Genomic DNA, 18,933 nt, shown 5'->3' on the forward strand with positions numbered 1-18,933 from the left:
ACACTCTCACACACACACACTTCATACTTCTGAGTTTTCCTTTATTTCTACAACTAAGGAGAATAAGCTGTTGCGATGAACAATGAAGCACAGTTAGTACAAGTAGAACATCATGAATGTGGCAGGATCCGAACCTTTTTTAGGTTTCCCTTTTGGACTGTCTCTTCCCACACCTGAGGTATGTTCTCACCTCTGCCACACCCAGATACTTAGCAGAATTGCAAAATCTAAGAACAAAGGATTGTGTGTGACAAAACAAGCCCAGCTTAGGGAAGAATTACCTCAAAAATGAAAGGACTCTGACCATCCACTGGCGGGTCCCAACCCCAGTGTGTCTTCACGAAGTTTAAAACCTGAAACCACTCTGCAGAGACTAAGATAAAGCAATCTACTGACCCCAAAGAACTGTTTTTAAAACTCCACCACTGAAATAACTGTTGCAGAAAGAGCAAGGAAAAGAAAGAGCTCAAAAGAGGTAGCCAGCATTGAAGCTCTTCACCCAACTTTCCTAAGCTCTGCTCTTGCCCAGTAGGGGAATCGGCAGGATTTCCAACTATATCCTTGTTGCACACGTGTACGAAATTTCCCTGTTCAGAGTCATTCTTCTCAATAGGAATTTAGATCCCAAAATTCTTTGAATTCCTGTTATGGTTTTACTGGTAAGCCTTTGAATTCCTTTCTATAGAAGGGAATTAGAAATTAGAGGGCTATTAAAAGTGTTTACCTGTATTTTCCACCTAAATTAAAATCAAGGCGTTGGAGTTCAGACACTATGGAGAAGTCTCCCCAAAGGTGATAAGCTTCATTTATATCTGCTCTATATTATTTGAAGATTTGTTGACATAGAGGTGGAGGGTTAAATAATAAACTTGTGATTTTAAACCTATTTATCTTAAAACAAGCATGGCCATCTTTCAGATTAAACATTTACATATATAAAAATTAAGGTAAAATATAGAGGGTTATGCATTCACTTTCCTCTGTCTAGAGTATTTGGGTGAAGATCTAGACCCATGATGCATAAAAATGAAAAGGAGCCTTTTTCCATGAATTTCTATTTCTGATCAGGAATATTCTATAGTATAACAAACGCCAAAAGGATGGCTTATGATGTATTTCTATCTGAGTACTCTGTTCTATCTATGTGAAGGAATATGTTTACCATGTTTTTGCCCCCCGTAATATCTATTTCAAAATACCCTATAAACAATAATAAACACATTTTATACATTATATGAATGATTGTAATGCCTAAAAAAAACAAAACAAAACTGTACTTCTGTCAGGACCCATCACCTGTACTATCAAAAACTGAAAAACAAGTGCTTCCGAAAGATGCTCCTAGGCTGTTACTTACCAGGCCGTCCCCGTCAGCTCAGCAAACTAAGACCAGGACCTTTGATTTCAACCACACCCCTGGGTGATTGGGAAAACAGCTTATACCTGTGATGCTTATAAGTAATTACTCACATGGTCCAATGACAGAGAAGTGTTCCAAAAGACAGTTTAATCCTGACAACTCAAAACAATGGAAACTGTTTTCAAACAATATGCATGCAATGAGATATATAAATCCTAGGTTTTTTCAGTCACTCCCCGCCTTGTTTCTCTTTCTCACTCCCTTCAGCTGCTTCTCTCATTCCCACTCTCTCTGAAGAACTAGCCCCCACCCAGACCTAATCCTTCCCACTCCCAGCCCTTCACCTTCCCCACTCCAATACAATGCACCCCAGACACACTGGGAAGGCACTACCTTCCCTGCAGCATGGATAGCTGGAAGAGGTTGAGGGACCTCCACCCATGCAAGGGGGAAAGCCTAAGAATGCTCAGATGGGAATAACATCTTCTGTACTATGCTCTCGTCCACCAAATAATACCGCAACACTACCTCATTTCCGTTTTTACTGTTTTTATTTACTGGCATTATGACCTTGAGAAAATGACTTCACATTCCTGCGCATCCATTTCTTCTCTGAATCCTCAAATCCGTATCAGAATGTCTAGGTGAAGTTCACATGAATTTGTAATGGTGAAGCACTTAGAAGAGTGTGGTCTTTATAAACCATGATCATGTGTGGGTTTTAGTCATTGACACTAGATTTTAGTTATTGTTTCTAGTTATGAAAATCAATTTGAAAACACATACACAAAAAGCATCATGTTACTCCTTTTCTTTTTCCCAAGAATACTTGAGTAACTTAAGAAATGCATACAAGCACACTGAATCAGAGAACTTTGAGGGATCACTTGCAATCCCTTTACAGATAAGATTACGAGATGGGGGCGGAGGGATGGGCGGTGCAAACTACATGTCTGCATGGCTAGCCAGAGCCAACATTGGATGAGACCCAAATATGCTCATTTCAGATATGCCTAGAAAAAAATAAGTCAATTCAGGATTCATGTACATTATATGAATAGGATTGACTTTCAGCAGGAGTTTGTACAAAAATCAGTCTAAGTTATTATTCCTATATTCTTCCACTGTTTTCATTTCCTTAAAAAAGGAAAGCCTATCAAACTTTATAGTCAATCCAGCAGTATATAGTTTTGAAGCTAAAAATAATTACACTCCATAGTTACCTTGTGTGACAACTCAAAGACCTTGACATATTAGTTCTTTGTTACATTAAGCAGTAAATGGCACTTAGCATATCTGACTACTTTTAATGTGGGCAAGAGGTAATTGCTTGGGAACCTAGAACTGCTTATTTAGAGGGTGGGGACTCTTAATATAATTACAGAGCCGAAAACCACCTCAGCTTTACCATGGGAAATGTCATACAATGCATTGTTAGTTTTCATATGGCTTCTCAAAGTCTTCATTACTGTCTAGAATTCTCAGGAATTCTCCCGCTGTTTATGACATAAAGATGTCTGTCTTGGTGAATGTGAACCAAGGAATGGAGGATCTCTACACTTGAACAAAGCTGAAAGAAGTGGAACATTTTAGCCAATGGAATGATAGCATGTCTTTGTCCGAAATATTTCAGGTTGAAATGCTTCTGTTACATCAACTCATTGGTCCCAGGAAGTTGTATTTTTCCTAAATGTGCACCATTCAGGCACAGATGATTATTAATTGAAGAGGGGAAAAAAACAGTTGCATGAGAAAAAACTCAAAAACAAGACTACGTGTCTTAGAGAATCTTGTATCTGAGAATCATTTTCATGTACAAGGGGAGACCCAGTTTCTTAATCTCTAGATAGCCATCATCTTCATGAATTAGTTACGCTATTTATTTTTAAAATTGTTTTATTTACTGATTTGAGAGAGAAATGCTGATTTGTTGTTCCACTTATTTCTGCATCCATTGGATGATGGTGTCATGTGCCCGGACTGGTGATCGAACCTGCAACCCTGGTATATTGGGACGACGCTCCAACCAATTGAACTACCCGGACAGGGTCCTGTGTTATTATTTCAGAAGATGACACTTTTAACACTGTTAGTTACCACTTCAAATCCTCCAGCAGTCATGGAATTAGAAAAAAATTTCCTTCGGTATCAATAATCACCCAGACCACATTCTTCTAAATTTATGATGAGAAACATTCACCTCAAATTTTGAGAAGCACAGAAGAAAAATTTTGCTGCCAAAGACCAAATGGCTAACAGCACTAAGAAGAAATATCTCCCTTGTCCCACCACGCCTCTGTAACTTTTCCTCACATTAGATACACCAGAGGAGAACAACCCATGGTAGAAAATAAACAGGAAGGTGGACGGGGGCAGAGAAGAAAAGAGACTTCTTGCTGTCCCACCACTTGCTTGAAGATCCCGTCTCAAGGAAGAAGCAACGTTTCATTTTATCCAATATACTTACCACCCCACCCAAAGCACTTTAATTCCCTTCTTCAGATTTGAAGTAAAAAAAAAAGCCACACACACAAAAATACCAATTAGAAACAAGATTAGAAAACCTGGTTTACTTGGAAAAATTCATAATAAAAACCGCAGTTGCTTACTCTGCAACTTACAAAATAATTTGATATATCAAATGAACTGGCTTTCATTGTGTAAGTACAAATGGTAAAAAAAAAATAATAATAATCCATCTCACATTGCTGAATTCTCCTGTTGCATGTTTTACAATGGATATTTTAAATAGGTGAACCAAGCAAGACCAGGTTTTTAACTATATTTAAGTTTTTGCTTATAGTAGCAATCTATCAGAAGCCGTGTCTATATGATTAGAGCCTGGTCAACTGAGATGAAAAATTCAAGCCGTCTCCTCTCCTAAGGCTGTTTTAGTGTTACTTTTGTGACAGGAATGGCCTTTCTCATGCTTTGCAGCACAACCAAATCATACCAGTCAGGCACAATGAACTGGACCCAGCCCATCTTTCAACTCAATCTACTCTGGACCTGAACATATACACACAAAACAGTATGTCATTTTCCCACACCCCAACCCCACATACCACTTTAAAAGAGAAATTTTCATCTTAGCATTTCCCTACATAAGAAGGCCTTACTATTGCAACAGGTTTGGGCCATGAAGGAATTCTTTCCTAAACGACATATCGAGTTAACGCAAAGCTTAGCAGAGAATCAATTATGCAGGATATTAATGAGAAATTCTCACAAATGATATGCATTTAGGAAATGATTTTGCTTCTTTAAGTAGATAACAGATGAAAACATATTTATTTTTTACATTTCTTTTAGAATATTTAGTGGCTGACAATTTTTACCACTATTTCCCTCTTCTCCTTTTCCCAGTCCATTTAACCTGAGAAAAACAGACACTCGATCAGATGACTTAAATCTTTGAAGCCTTCTCATTTTTACCTTATAAAAATGTAAATTTCATAATCATATTCTTTTACACATGCAGTATAAAATGTATGGGCAGATAATAAGGAAATACTGGTATATTACAGGTACTTAGTTAAAAAAGTTTTGTTTAACTCTATAAAGCATCTGTAAAAGCTGAGTATGAAACTATAACCGCCTTGAAGAAATATTTTCTCCCAAATTGTTTTAACCGTTTGAAAAATGCCCCCCACAATAGGTCCCAAGAATTCTGGAGAAAACAGTCTCTTCCTCTGGAATCCATCCTGGCGGCGGGAATCCCTCCGCACCTTAGGCAGATGTGTAGAAGTACCTGGGCTTGGCATTGCCCAGAAGGTCGTCTTCATAGTTGGGCAGGCAACAGAAGAAGAAGGAACAGCCGATCAGGATAATCGTGGCTGCCCACCCAAAGCCGTAGGCCCAGTTATAGATGTAATTGACAGCAGGGTTGGCATGAAGGGAGAAGGTCTGGGTGTACTTCACGGGGTAAATTACCAGGGAGATGATCTGGAACACAGCTGAAGGAAAGAAAAAAATCCCAAAGTATGAATGCATGCACGTATGAATGAATCAATGCAAGGGAACAATAGATGAACGCCCTCTCCCGGTGTTTTTGTGTTTAAGTAAGTGTTAAGTCCATCTAAATAATGCTAATGAAAGGGGCTAGGGTATCTAGTTAATCAGGAGTCAAAAAAGCTTACTAAATGTTTTGTGTCTGAGGTACCTGGCATTGAGTCGAATACCGAATATTGGAAATAGGGACAAAAGACAAGTAGAGAATCACTCTACAGTCCATCTGCAAGTATTATATGTACAGAAATAAAAAATGCAAAACTGTGGTGTGTAATAGAAAGCAGGATGGCGGTGCAGATTCTATATTTTCATCTTTGAATGTCCTGTTCCAAAGACATGGTTAGTATTTTCAGTGTTAGCAAAAATAATAGAAACATACACATAAGTGCATGCACACACACATCACTCCATTCAAAATACACCACTGGAATATTCGTTCAATGAATGAATGTCTAAATGAAATGACGAACCAATGATACAAATGATCGGTGATGAGAATCATCACAAAAGCCTGCAAAGGATGGGAGAATCTGAAGAATGCACAGAAATGGAAAAGGAGATGGAGGGCAGGGCGGAGGGCGTTCCGGGCTCAGGGAACGGAAGTGAAAGAGGGTTGTGGGGAAGTGGGAGAGAGGGTGCAAGAAAGAAAACAATGTGTCAGGATTTCTAAACTTCTTGGTATCAGAGTCACACTATTACAGTTAGTTTTAAGCAGCGTTTATTTTCACGTTGATTGAAAGAACTTAATCTTCTTTTATTGTCTTTTTCCATGACCATGCATAATTCTATAAAGCTACAATGAGTATATACATGCTGTGCTATGTTCTGTGGGGTTTTTTCCTATTTTACTTAATATTTCCTGTGCATGTTGCCACATCAGAGGATCAGAGCAGACTGTAGTTCTGTAACATTACTTTTTACAGAGAGGGGTCAGCTGGCTGTGCTCCCGGGAATGTGTCCGGGAGCTTATGGTCCTCACTTTTTCTCTCACCTGAATTTTCTTCTACTGGCTCCCACAGATAAAATTCCTAAAGGTGTTTCTTTTTCCTTTTTTTAATTGCTAGAAAGTCCGCAGATGTTTTTACATCTTGGTTTGTTGCTTCTATTTCTCAACTTCTCTCAACTCAAAATGTTCATTTCTATTTTAAGTATTTCTCTGTTCTTGTATACCTTAAGTGGCAAATTCTTACTACTCAAGTTTGTCAGTTACTGCAAAATTCTGTGTAAGTGAAAGTAATCCCCTATAACATTCTCTATGTTATTCTCTAATTTGCCTAGCCATAAATGTTAAATATTGTGATTTACTCATTTTGGTTCATCATACATGAAGTCCTTGTAATGGTATGGGTCAATTTCTGCAAAATCCAAGTATTTTCTAAAATTTTCTAATTTTAACATAATATAAATACAATTATTTTAAAATAATTGTTGTGAAATATATCTTAAACATCAAGTAGGCCTTATTCAGTATTATTTCTAAAAATGTATTGAGATTTCTAGGCTTATTTTCTTTACAATCATTTCCTATTTAAACTCTAACGAAGGTGAGCTTTAAATTGTAAAATGAGAATACAGGAGGATCGTTCAGCGGTTCACCTATGGAAGCTCACTACAACTAGTGTCTTTTACAACTTCTGCTACTCTATGAGCGCACGATGGCCATTGTTAGATCTTTTTAAAAAATTTTTTTAATTTATTGATTTTAGAGGAAGAGAAAGGGGGGTGGGGAGAGATTGGTTGTTCCATGTATCTATGCATTCACTGGTTCTATGTGCCCTGGCCAGAGATCGGATCTGCAACCTTGACGCATGGGGATTGATGCTCTAACCGACTGACCTACCCAGCCAGGGCCTGTTATTAGATCTTAATGTTTTAATGCTCAGATGGACAAAAGAGCTTTCCTAGAATTTTTTTTAATTGTCGCAAAATATACACAACATGATATTTATCATTTTAACCATCTGTTAAGTGTGCAATTCAGTGGCATTAAACACATTCACAATATTGTGTAACCGTCATCCCTATATGTAACTAAAACCTCTTCGACATCCCTAACGTAAACTCTAGCTGCATTACCCCTTCCCCTCAGGCCCCAGTAACCTCTAATCTACTTTTTGTCTCTGGGAATTTGTCTATTTCAGGTACTTTATATAAGTGAAATAATAAAATATTTGTCCTTTTGTGTTGACCTTATTCCTCTTAGCATAATGTTTCCAAGGCCCATCTACATTATATAGCATGTAACAACACTTTATTCCATTTTATGGCCGAATAATATTTTATTTTATGTGGATATACATACCACATTTTGTTTTTTCATGTATCTGTTGAAGGAGACAACTTGGGTTGTTTCCACCTTTTGGCTACTGTGAATAATGCTACTATAAACATGGGTGTACAAATGTCTGTTCAAGTCCCTGCTTTCAGTTCCTATGGATACACTTGAGGTGGAATTGCTGAGTCATGGGGTATTTATTAGGATTTTTCAATGAACGTTCACGTCCTGCTATGTTATTTCCAAAGGTGATGTAAACAGGCATCCATCTAGTCTTCCAACTCATGTCAAAGCAAGATATATCAAATGTATTTCTTTGATAAGGCCTTACAAATTTCAATTACAAAAAGCCAAATAGAAGCAGAGGTAGGAATGAACAAGGTTCCTCATATCTTTTGTGATTTTATGTAATTTCTGACTTTAAGATATTATTCCAAAAGCAAACTTTCAAACATGAGGAACACTGGAGTAAGCTTTATTTTTAATCAAGAGGGATTTTAAATGTACAGGCGAGGGCAGGGCGAGGCCTGCGAACGCCCTTCCTAAGCTCAGGGAACCCAGCGCCAACGGCTCTCCCCCTGGGCTCCCACCTGATCTTATGGACCCCATTCAGTCACAAGCTTCTGACCTGTTTCCAAGACCTTCTGCTCCCTTTGTGTTTGTTCTCCAGGTCTGGAGCTGGATTTCTGCTTTGCTCTGGTGAGCCTAAATTATCTTGAGAAATGACCTGTGGCCTCGCCTGCCCTGTCAGCTCCTCCTCCTTTCCCCTCCTCAGGGAATCCAGTTTTGCCTCTAAATCCAGCTCTGTGGCTGTAGTCCTGCCTCTTTGACAGAGTTCCACAGGGCCAGGCAGGTGACTTTCTAAAATTCCAAATTATGTTTGCTCCTAGAGTCCGAGTTCTTGTATTCATGAATAAATATTTACCCTGGGCCCCATCCACCTGCACAGCTACATTTCCGGTTCCCCTGCACCAATGAGGAGGCAATTCCAGAGCTGGCCTCTGCCGGGTCCCCCACCTGTTGCAGAAAACCCTTCCAGGACGCTCGACATCATAAGACCACGAAACTCCTTCAGTAAGTAAAATGGCTCAGGCACATTCCCACCCCGCAGCATGGGGCTCCCAGGAGGCCAGCCCTGGGCCCACTATAGAGTCTCTGCATTTCCGGGGCTGACTCAGCCCTATCCCTCGGGGTAGGGGTGTCACTGGATAAGGGGATCACCTACAACACACAATATACAGGATGACAGCCTTCCTCACTTGGATGGGGAGCAGAGTACCGCCTGAGACACAGGAGGAAAGAATCTAGATCCCCTGAGACTTCTGCCCTTGGTGACACATTTTCTGAGAGCAGGTCAGGAAGTGTAACTGTGTCAGGGATCTTCCTTCCGGATTGGATCCTCCTACCCTGATGTCTGCTGAAGTTATGCATGAGGAATTGCTGACACAGTCTTTCTTACCAGCCAGGGCCAGGAGGCCTCCAATCACTCTCAGGAAGACAAGCATCTGGGGTCCACAGAGGGCGAAGAAGGAGAGGATGAAGCAGATCACCAGGAGGATAAAGCCGCAGAAGAGCGTGGCGGCGGCGGCCCTTCCCCACGCTGCGAGGAAAAGGAAACAGTGATTAATGAGACAGGCGTGCCAAATTTAAAAACCACTTCTCAAAGAACCGACAGGAGTTTTTTTCTGTCTACTAATTAATTATATTTGGGCGGAAGAACAGTTTTTCTTTTGGTAATACATAAGCATCTCCATATTTCAGGGGGGAAATTAGGCCATTCATGTGCAGGACATTAATATACTGATACACGGTAATGCCTTGTACCCTGGGTTTTGGGACAAATGTTTACTTTATTAAGCTTGTTTTGCATTTAATAAATTGGCCATATAAACTGGTATATTTAAAACTGGCATATTCAAGTTTTAACACAACATGACCATTAAATAAAAAATCTCATTTTGGTACTGAACAATCCAAATTACAATCTCTTTAGGAAATGTTTCAAACGCCTCTACAAGGATCTTTGTTTCGTATCAATATTTGGTTCTGTGCAAAAATAATCTTTGAAAACATAAACCTAGGACTAGGTAGAGATGTGAACTAAAACAATTGAGTTGTAAAGTAGCTTCTTTTTTCATTTTTATAACACAGGCACAGTCTTTCTAGATTTCTGTCTAGATTTTAACTTATGAAGTATTGAGAATTTATTGCACAAGAGTTCTTAATTACCGATGTTGGCCCTAGAACTGAGCTCTAACTTTAGTGACCCACGGGGGCGCCTCAGCCCTGGGTTATGCTGCCCGAAACCCGTGCAAACGAAGGACCGTGAACCCAGGCCAATGATTCCAGCCAATCACTCTGTTGTTCGGTCTGCTCTGGTTTTTAAGGTTTCTTCACACACACCTTCTCTCTAGAGGTGATTACTGTCACTTAAGAAGTACTTGCTCTGCGCCAGGCACTGGGCTAAGAACTTGACACATTTCGCTTCCAGAATTTTCACAATAACTTTTTAAGATTCATACCAATATCATGTCTTTAGAAACGAGGCTATCCAGTAAGGCTTTGAGAGTTCCAATAGCCTGCCATAGCCTCACAGCTACTAAGTGATTTGGGCAGAGTTTGATTTAGAGCCTGCCTGAATCCAAAACATGATCTTTTTTCAGATATAATTTACATACCATAAACCTCACTCTTTTCAAGTATACAATTTAGTGGTTTCGCTATTCACAGTGTTGCGCAGCCTTCACCACTTAACAATCACAACCTTTTTCTCACCCAAAAAAGAAACCCCACGTCCTTCCTTCCTCCCTCCCCCCTCCTCCAGCTTCTGGCAACCACTAATCTACCTTCTGTCTATAAATTTGCCTATTTTGGACATTTCATATAAATAGAATCATACACTGGGCGGCTTTTTTGACTGTCTTCTATCATGTAGTGTAATATATTCAAGGTACATCTCTGTTGCAGCGCGCGGCAGCGCTCCACTCCTGTTTAGAGCCAGAATATATCCTATTGTATGGATACCCCACTTGTTGTTTATGCATTCACTCATTAGTGGATGAACATGCACTCTTAACCTGTTATTCTTTATTTCATTTGAAAAGGTGAGTCCTGTCTCCTCTGCCCTGGTTTGGCTCCAATGCTAACACGGCTTGGCTGACAAGTTCGTCCTCAATTCTAGGTCATAACACTGGTTGAAGTGAAAGACATGGGAGAGCAGAAAGGCAAGGACGTTGGAGGCGGAGCTGGGCCTCATGGATACCCTGCCTCTGCCACCTATAAGCCACTGTCAGTCTGCGCATCTGTTGACCAAGCCAAGAATACCTTATTTCAATATTTTGTAAGGATGAGAGTTTTTGTGTGAAAAGTCACAGAACTCAAAGTTTCTCCTGTATTCCTAGGGTTTTTCTCCAGTAACTCGAGTTTTCATTTTATTCTGCATTCACAAGGTTCTGCACAGTCACATAAAGGCTGTTCCTCAGTTACCCACTGCATTTTCTTATCTTCATCTGTGACAGACAAGCCCAGACTAAGTTCCCCTGTTACCTTTACCAGCTCCCACAGTCCCTCCAGATCTTTGGATTCATTAATGACTGGCGCATAATAGGTCATTACAGAGACAATTACTTCTTAGTGGCAGTGGTCTGGATGGGGCTAAGTGGACGTAGTTTCACATTTATAATTTTTATTACTTCCCTTCGAATCTTCTCCCTCTTCCTGTAAGATCCGTACGTGATTTTAGAGACAAGGTAAAATAAATGTTTCCTTTAAAATAGAAATGAATAAAGTCAAAATAGGAGATTAACTAAGTCTCTTATCTCACTTTTGCCTTGTCCTTCAAGTAAGGTAATTTTCAACAGAAGAGGAACCATGCATTGAAAAGAACATTAATGAATCGGGTCCTCTCAAAGTTCAGTCCATACACCACTGAGTCAAAATCATCCGTGGAGCTGATGAGAAATAGAGATTTCTGTGCCTCCCTCCAGACCCACTGAATCATGGCTGGAGCAATAGTGCCCAGGAATCTGCATGTAGTCTGCGAACATAAATATAAACACAGGCCATCTTGAGAACTTAGGTTAAGTTAAACCCACTCAGTTAACGTCTTGCTTATTTACAATGCTGACTCATCAAAATGGAAAATTAAAGACATTTTGTCTTGACAAAGACTGCCCTGGAAGGAGACTGGTAAAACCTGCTCCTGCAGCGTGGGAACACTCACCCTGACTCATTTAACTATCATTGAAGGCAGAAATCTTGGCATGGTCTTAATGATTCTATTTCGACTGATGAATGACAAGTAAGGCAAAGTGCCTTCCCATGCCAATGACTATTTTGTTGTAAAATGATGAGAGATCCTCATCAGCAGGATCTCCTCAGCCCAATATTCTGTCCAACAAAGTGACGACAGCCATGTAGACTAGGACGTGGCAATCCTCCAAAGACATGCATTTCAAAAAGTTAAGTCTGTACCCTAAGTACCTTTGGTCTCGATTACCCAGAATGAGCCTAATATCTACAAATTTACCCAACTCCTTTGAGAACTATTTATATCTTTATAGTGTATCATGGTCTACACTGTACCATACTTGTCAACCCTAATGGAAAATGTCAACTGTAAAACTTGTCCAAAAGCTACTTCTGTGATTCAACAAATGGTTCTCAGTTCTTCAAATGTAGGCTGTTCGTCTTGAAGATGAGTCTGTACTTTATTATTGTTTTATGCACTTTGAATTTTATTGCCTTATTCCTAATTGTGTCTGTTGTGTGTGCACGGAAGCAAGCAGGATTCTCATTGCCAATTATCCTTTTCTGAATGGGCATCCAGTTCTCCAGGTAAAGAGAGTTTAGGGAAGCTTTTTGTTTGTTTTGTTTCCTGAAGGAAAGATAAACTTGGTGTTTTAATACATTATCTATTAGGTATATAATCTATTATGTATATAAGTTTACTTTCTAAATACCACTTGGAGAAGTTCATGCTATCAAAGGAACCAGCAGCATTATAAATCCACTTTTAAATGAGATTCATTAAAGATCCGTGTAGAAGAATAACTTATCAGGTTTTGCTCTGGCTTGCAAAGATTCAACATTAAATCAATGTGGAAACCATTCAGTGGTCACTAAAGAAATCACAAGCTTTTCCTAAGAAATGCTTTTAAGTTTTCTGCATGAAAATGAATGCTATATCTTTTTTCAGAAGTTGCATTTGAAAACAATGTAACACAGCAAATACAGATAGGGAAAGACCAGTAAGGTTAATTGGTAAGAAAAGAGCAAACAAAAAGTAAAAATAAGTAACTTGAATGTCAAGCTAGAAACCATAAATCAAACTGAAGTTTGTGAAAAGAAAAAAGCTTTTATTTGAAGACAAAGAGAGCACTGTTGATATTTTTAACATTGTTGATATTGTTGGTAATATGTTAGAGACTATCGCTAATTCTTCCCTTAAAGTTAGTATTTCTGTTAATGGTTTTGTTGCATCTTCAGTAGTTCTACACGTGAGCAGCAAATGTTAACCAAAACAGTCTGTGGCCTAGCCCCTTGTTCAGTGCCCTGCAGACAACAGCCAGTTACCCAGCTAGAGTAAGGTCCCTTTCCAGAACAAAGGATTCATCTATTAACCATACCACAGGCCCTACCTAGTGAATCTGAGATTCTGTCAGACCTCTTCATATCATTTCTGTAGGATTCTTTATATGATAATACAGGTACAACTGACAAGTGAAGAGAGTCATAATTGAAAAAATAAAAAAGATCCTGTCTCCAAATAAATATAAGCATGGATGGATGATACACAAAAAGACTGTTGCATGTTCAACAAGGAAGTAATCTGCAGGAATATAGGCCAGCGCTTCTGAAACTTAGAAGTGCTCGCAAATCACTTGGGGATCTTGTTCCAATGCAGATTCCAATCCATCGGGTGGGGCGTGAGACACCGAACGTCCAAACCTCTGACAAAACACTGGCACTGCTGCTCTGTGACAATTTGAATAGCAAATATCAACAGGACAACTCCTAACAGGCCTCCAAAAAAAAAAAAATCTACATACGAAGAAGCAACTTTGCAGAAGTTTTGGAAGGCAGGACACACAGCTTTACAGGAGGAATGGCAAGGTCTCTCAGGGGAATTCCAGAGTTGGTGTGAAATTCCTTCCATGCTCTGCATTTTCTCCTGACCCAGAGCCAGATGGTAAGCCATCCTGCCCAGGAAGATGTGAAAACAGGAAACTGCATCCTGAATTCACACAAAATAAATGGCGAATTTAGGATCTACCCTTAAATATTTACAAGTCTGCCAGAGGGAAGGCGGCTGCAAAGTAGAATTTACAGGGAAGCACATTTCAGCCCCATCAGTAGAAGAGGGTATAAGAGAAGGGCTTTTAAACAAAGAGCATCATCAAGAGAACTGAATTAAGTTGCTGAACAAAGGGAAGAAGCTCAGATCAGTCATGGGTGGTGTTGATGAGGGCACCTGGCAAAGGCTTAAATAGGTTCGCTCTGACTCCCTTCTAATTCTGATTGTCTGGGAGACTGTCTACAGGAAGAAGACAAGTTAGGACACTAACAAGAGATGGAGGCTCTCGGGTGGTCAAGGTGAAGTGCAGCTAATGTGGAGTGCGCTGGGCTAGGTCACTGGTTCCTAGATTTCTGGATTTACATATATATTTTTTTAAACTATGAAAATCAATTGAGAGTGGCCAATTTTTTATCTTGCTATGGAAGGACGTGAACACATGCCCGCAAAGAGTAATCTATTTCTACCAATGCCCAATTTCATAAAATAAGAATATTTTAATACCTCTCCAAAGCCACAAGAGCATCATCTCAAAATGAAATCCCTTAAATTGAATTTAGCCTAATGTAAACCTATTAATTTCATGTTTATTTTTCTCATTTCCTGTACATTTCAGAAACACGGGGCTGAATGATCTAAAGATATTTCCCATAATACTCTGATTATTTCATTTATCCAAGAAAGATGTCATGTAAAAAAATAAAAGAATATTCAACTTATTCTGCAGTATCAAACGGTGTCTTTGGTAAAAAACTCTGCAACTGCAGCTCTGCAACTGTTCAGGTACAAGGCAAACGCCCCTCAACACTGACTCCCCACTTTTTCCTGATGCATATCCATTATTGAGAATCATCTCCATTATTCTCCGCCCTGACAAACCGGGGCTTGCTTGGGATTTGAAATATACATCACTGGTCTTACAATGGCCTCCTGATGTATTTTTTTCTTAAAACTGAAAAAGAAGGCCTAACTAATGTGGCCCAGTTAGTTGGGCATCATCCAGCAAACCGAAAGGTCTCTGGTTCGATTCTTGTCAGGGCGCAGCCCGGGTTGTGGGTTCAGTCCACAGTTAGGGTACCTATGCAAGACGGCCAATCGATGTTTCTCCCTCTCATCAATGTTCCTCTCTCTCTCCCTCCCTTTCTCTCTCTCTCTGAAAGCAATGGAAAAAAAAACAAAAAAAAAACCCTGAAAAAGAAGGTACCAGTAATATAAAAATCGCATGTGTAAACATGCATTCAAATTTAATTTTGGCATTTTATGTATACGTGAAATTGAAACAATCACTTCAATGTTTAAATCTAGATTTTTTTTCCCTGTTGTGGGAAATATAAATCACAATTTTTAAAAAATTCAAACAGGTATCTGTAAAGCTGGGTATTTATTTAGTTGTTACTATCATGAAAAGAACATTCTCAGTATGTAATTTGGTTCATTCATAGAAAAAAAATTAGGTGATATGGTAAACTGTAAATAATGGTGAAGAATATAATATTCTGCTTTTTACCTCATATTAAGGAACTTTATCTTTATTTAAAAAGTCTATATTAGTTAGCATTAATGCCAATACTTGCCAGAATTAACCTGTGGCTTTAATATTGAAATTAATGTATTAATAATGATGAATATCAATTAATAAAAGAGATGGTCAAGCACTTTGTAATTAAAAGGTAAGCTTATTAGTTACAGTGGTAAATCACAATATTTATTTCCTAGCACATATGAAGAAGTTTTAAAAACATGGACATACCCACTCGATTCTCTACCTTGAGATATCATTCTAATTAGCGCCATCAACCTTAGTCCTTGTTGCATTTACACATACGTGGGAGTGTATGTAAACTGCTTATTACATTTCAGATAAAGTCATGTAAACATATTGTTTTCAGCAAGCCTTTATGAGGCTATCTCAAATGCCTAAATCATGGTCCTGCAGTGTCGGAATACACAATTGCTACACTTGTGTGGGAAAGACTAGCTAACAGTCCAGGTCAAGAGGAAGAGGAGGAGTATAATAAACACTCCCACTCATTTTTTACTATAATAGCTTGAGACTGGACCTCTCCTGGTAAATTTTTTAAAAAAAATTAGACTGAGAAACAAAACCTGCTTACTCCCTTCCAAATACAAAGCACTGTATCAGTCTGAGGTTGGTAGAACCACTCCCTAGCAAGGTGAGCTCATCCTACAAGAAAAAGAAAAGTGCATTGTGCAGGTTTCACAAGAGAGTTGTGATCACAGCCAGAGCCTTGCCAGCCAGGTCACGTCGCAGCACCCCAGTCCCTACAGGGCACTAACTTCTTATTTCATATGTGAAGTATTCCTGTGTATTCTCAGGGTCTGTATGAGTCTTTGGAGTAAGGTATGATTATCAGTCTATTTAAAAGCACATCTATTTAAGCAGACCTTTAAGTCCCTTAAAAGATAGTGAGTTCAAATGCATTTTAACTACAAGATACAGATATATGATTTCAAAGAAATATATTCTCTTTTAAAAACCTAAAAGATGCTCAATAATACAAACCCTGGAAGGCGTCCTGTTTGTGTTTTAAGAGAGGAAAAACAGACTTTAAGGAAAGCAGAAATTCCATTCAGTAGTCTTCACCTTAATTTATGACCTTCTAATGAGGACTATGCCTCCTTTCAGAGAAAAGTTCACATGGGAACTTCCAAACAATTCCACAGTCCATAAGAATCAGCACCAAGCCTCTGATAGAGGATCCCAGAAATAAACAGTTTGGTGAGAAGCCCTGGGCCACTTGGGGTGGGGGGTGGGAAAGCCAAGTCAACAGTCCCAGCAGGAAATGAAAAAAGGCAAGGTGACCTTTCTCTTTCTCAGTTAAAATTATTAAACTCGGTTGGTAAGGTCCCAGTGAGTAGTATTTGGCTTTAAGCTTCTGATTATGTTCATAGTTAAACCCAGCTGTTCTTCACCTCTACTAGTTAGCAGGGGGTGGCATCAGACAAAAAAACCACACTGCTCTCTGCTCAGGACTATCAACAAGTTAAGCACTGTGGCTTCCTCCATGCTGGGAGAATAAAATACTCCATCTGCAATACATTATATTTGTCAACTTTCCTTCATTTCGCTGGTGTGGAAAATGTGTTTGTTTTTTCGATTTCAAATCACATTCAGATCAAGATTTCTAAACAGCAAGGCCACACTTAAACCAGAAAGACCTCCCCCACCCCAAGACATAAACTAACAAGAGTTAGCCTGAAGTTTTAAACAGTGCAGGATCGACTAAAATCTTAGCTGCTGAAATTTTGAGAGCTGTTTTAATGGAAGAGGAGCTGCTTTCACTTAGTTCAAGTTAAACGAATAATAAAACATTAGGGAAGGACGAAGCAGAGGCAGAATGGGAAGAAATGTCAGTTGGTCTCCAAAAAATATATACTTTGTTCATTATAGTTACTCATCAAACCTTTTCAAATGGCTGAAATCATTTTTTGCCCGGAACCGACAAACCCTATGGTAATTTTCTTCCAGTGCTGAGCCTGGCTACGGCCACTCAAATGTGCTACTGCTTTGTTTTGTTCGAGTAGGAAGCAGAAAGCTAATAGACAGATTTTTTTTTAATCGCCCATCAACCCTGACTATTCAGCCGCTCCGCAAAGGGCGGCCTCTGAAGGCCGCGCACTCCATTGCGCCAGAGCGTGCACGCCAGTCCGAGGTCCAGGGGACTTCCCGGAGGCGGCGGCGAGCAGTACTCACCGTAGTCCATGAGGCTCTCGCAGCCATCCGAGGTGGACCCGGTGCCGCCCCCCTCGTGGAAGCATCGCCACCACAGCGAGGACGTCTGGATGTGGGTGCTAGACTGCACCCAGCCGCGGCCGGACAGAGCGATGATATCGAAGGCGATGGCGCTGAGCAAGAGCAGGGGCAGGATCCACCTGCAGCGCTCGCAGGCCAGGCCGCAGCGCAGCATCTCTACGGTGGCGGCTCGAAGGAGAAGAGCGCAGGGGCACGGTCACGGGCGGAGAGTGGCCTGCTAGTGCGAGCAGAGCGACAAAATTGAAGAGACGCCCCGACCCCACCTATGTTCCGGTGACTCAGAGCGCGCCGCCTGGACCTGCCCCTGCCGGGCGGGCGGGCCGGGCTCAGGTTACACCCGGTGTGGGTGTGGTTTCCCCGCCCAGGCGGACCTAGAGGCGCCCGGCCGAGGCGGCTGAGGCTGGGGCTCCTCAGTCTGCAACCTGGCGCACCTCCGATCTTCCCCACGACCTTATTTCCCTCTTACACAGGATCCAATCACTTAAATGTTTTTTCCCCCTCAGTGCTTCAACGTGTGCACGTTTTAATCTGCGCAACACCAGCTAAATATTTAACCCCCAATGTCGGATAATGGCCTGATTTTCAACAATACCGTCTTTAAGTTTCAAACAGTTTGAAATGGGTGTTCAAATTGTACCTGTGGGTCATCGCTGCACTCCGTGTAAATGCTTGTGGCAAACTCAGGAGCAGGCCCCCCGATCCTCCCAGGCAGAGGTGGGCCCTTCTTCCTGGGCTCCACCTTTGTACCTTGTACCGTGGCTCTCCTTCGTACTCTTACCTGCTTACATGCTGCCTTTCCCACTGGGTTGCCAGCTCTTAGAGAGCAGAGGTCGTGTTTTATTTGTCTGGGTATCCCTGGTATCCAGCACCGTATCTGGATGCGTAAACACACTGAATCGAACTAATGTTCCCTTCAGTTTCACCAGCGCTTCATCTGCCTTCCCCCGAAACCTTCATGTCCTGTCTGCCGCGGTCCCCTTGCTATCACAAATCTGCACCTATTTAAACCCCACTTTATCTACTCTTTTCATTTACTATTGAAGTTTTTCCAAATAGAAACCATAGGTCAGTGTGCATCCAGAACCTAAAATCCCACCTCCAGTGTCCCGTCCCTGCTTCTGTCACCACCTGGCTCCTCAGGTGTGGCCGGGCGGGTGGGTGGGGTGGCAGCTGGGCGTGGCACTAAGGAGAAACAAGTTCTCAGTCTCGGTGTCAAG

At 40.5% G+C, this 18,933-nt stretch overlaps 1 protein-coding gene across 1 annotated transcript; it reads right to left on the bottom strand.

Moving 5' to 3' along the window:
* Positions 1-3,932: 3,932 nt before the first annotated feature.
* PERP (p53 apoptosis effector related to PMP22) lies at positions 3,933-17,959 on the bottom strand. The gene is made up of 3 exons (XM_054568952.1): positions 17,657-17,959; positions 9,106-9,246; positions 3,933-5,316 (listed from the first exon to the last, which is right to left on the bottom strand). Exons 1-3 carry the CDS (start codon positions 17,868-17,870, stop codon positions 5,090-5,092), a joined length of 582 nt encoding a protein of 193 aa, XP_054424927.1. The 5' UTR covers positions 17,871-17,959; the 3' UTR covers positions 3,933-5,089.
* Positions 17,960-18,933: the final 974 nt, after the last annotated feature.

This window comes from Pteronotus mesoamericanus, unplaced genomic scaffold, assembly GCF_021234165.1.
Source record: "Pteronotus mesoamericanus isolate MK-2021 breed Mesoamerican mustached bat unplaced genomic scaffold, CSHL_Meso_final contig_20, whole genome shotgun sequence".
Taxonomy (NCBI): Eukaryota; Metazoa; Chordata; class Mammalia; order Chiroptera; family Mormoopidae; genus Pteronotus; species Pteronotus mesoamericanus.

Coding starts and splice junctions, on each gene's coding strand:
- PERP (XM_054568952.1), bottom strand. CDS start 17,870: ATGCTGCGCTGCGGCCTGGCCTGCGAGCGCTGCAGGTGGATCCTGCCC. Junction 9,247..17,656: donor CGAGAGCCTCATGGACTACG/GTGAGTACTGCT, acceptor TTTTCCTCGCAG/CGTGGGGAAGGGCCGCCGCC. Junction 5,317..9,105: donor AGGCCTCCTGGCCCTGGCTG/GTAAGAAAGACT, acceptor TCTTTCCTTCAG/CTGTGTTCCAGATCATCTCC.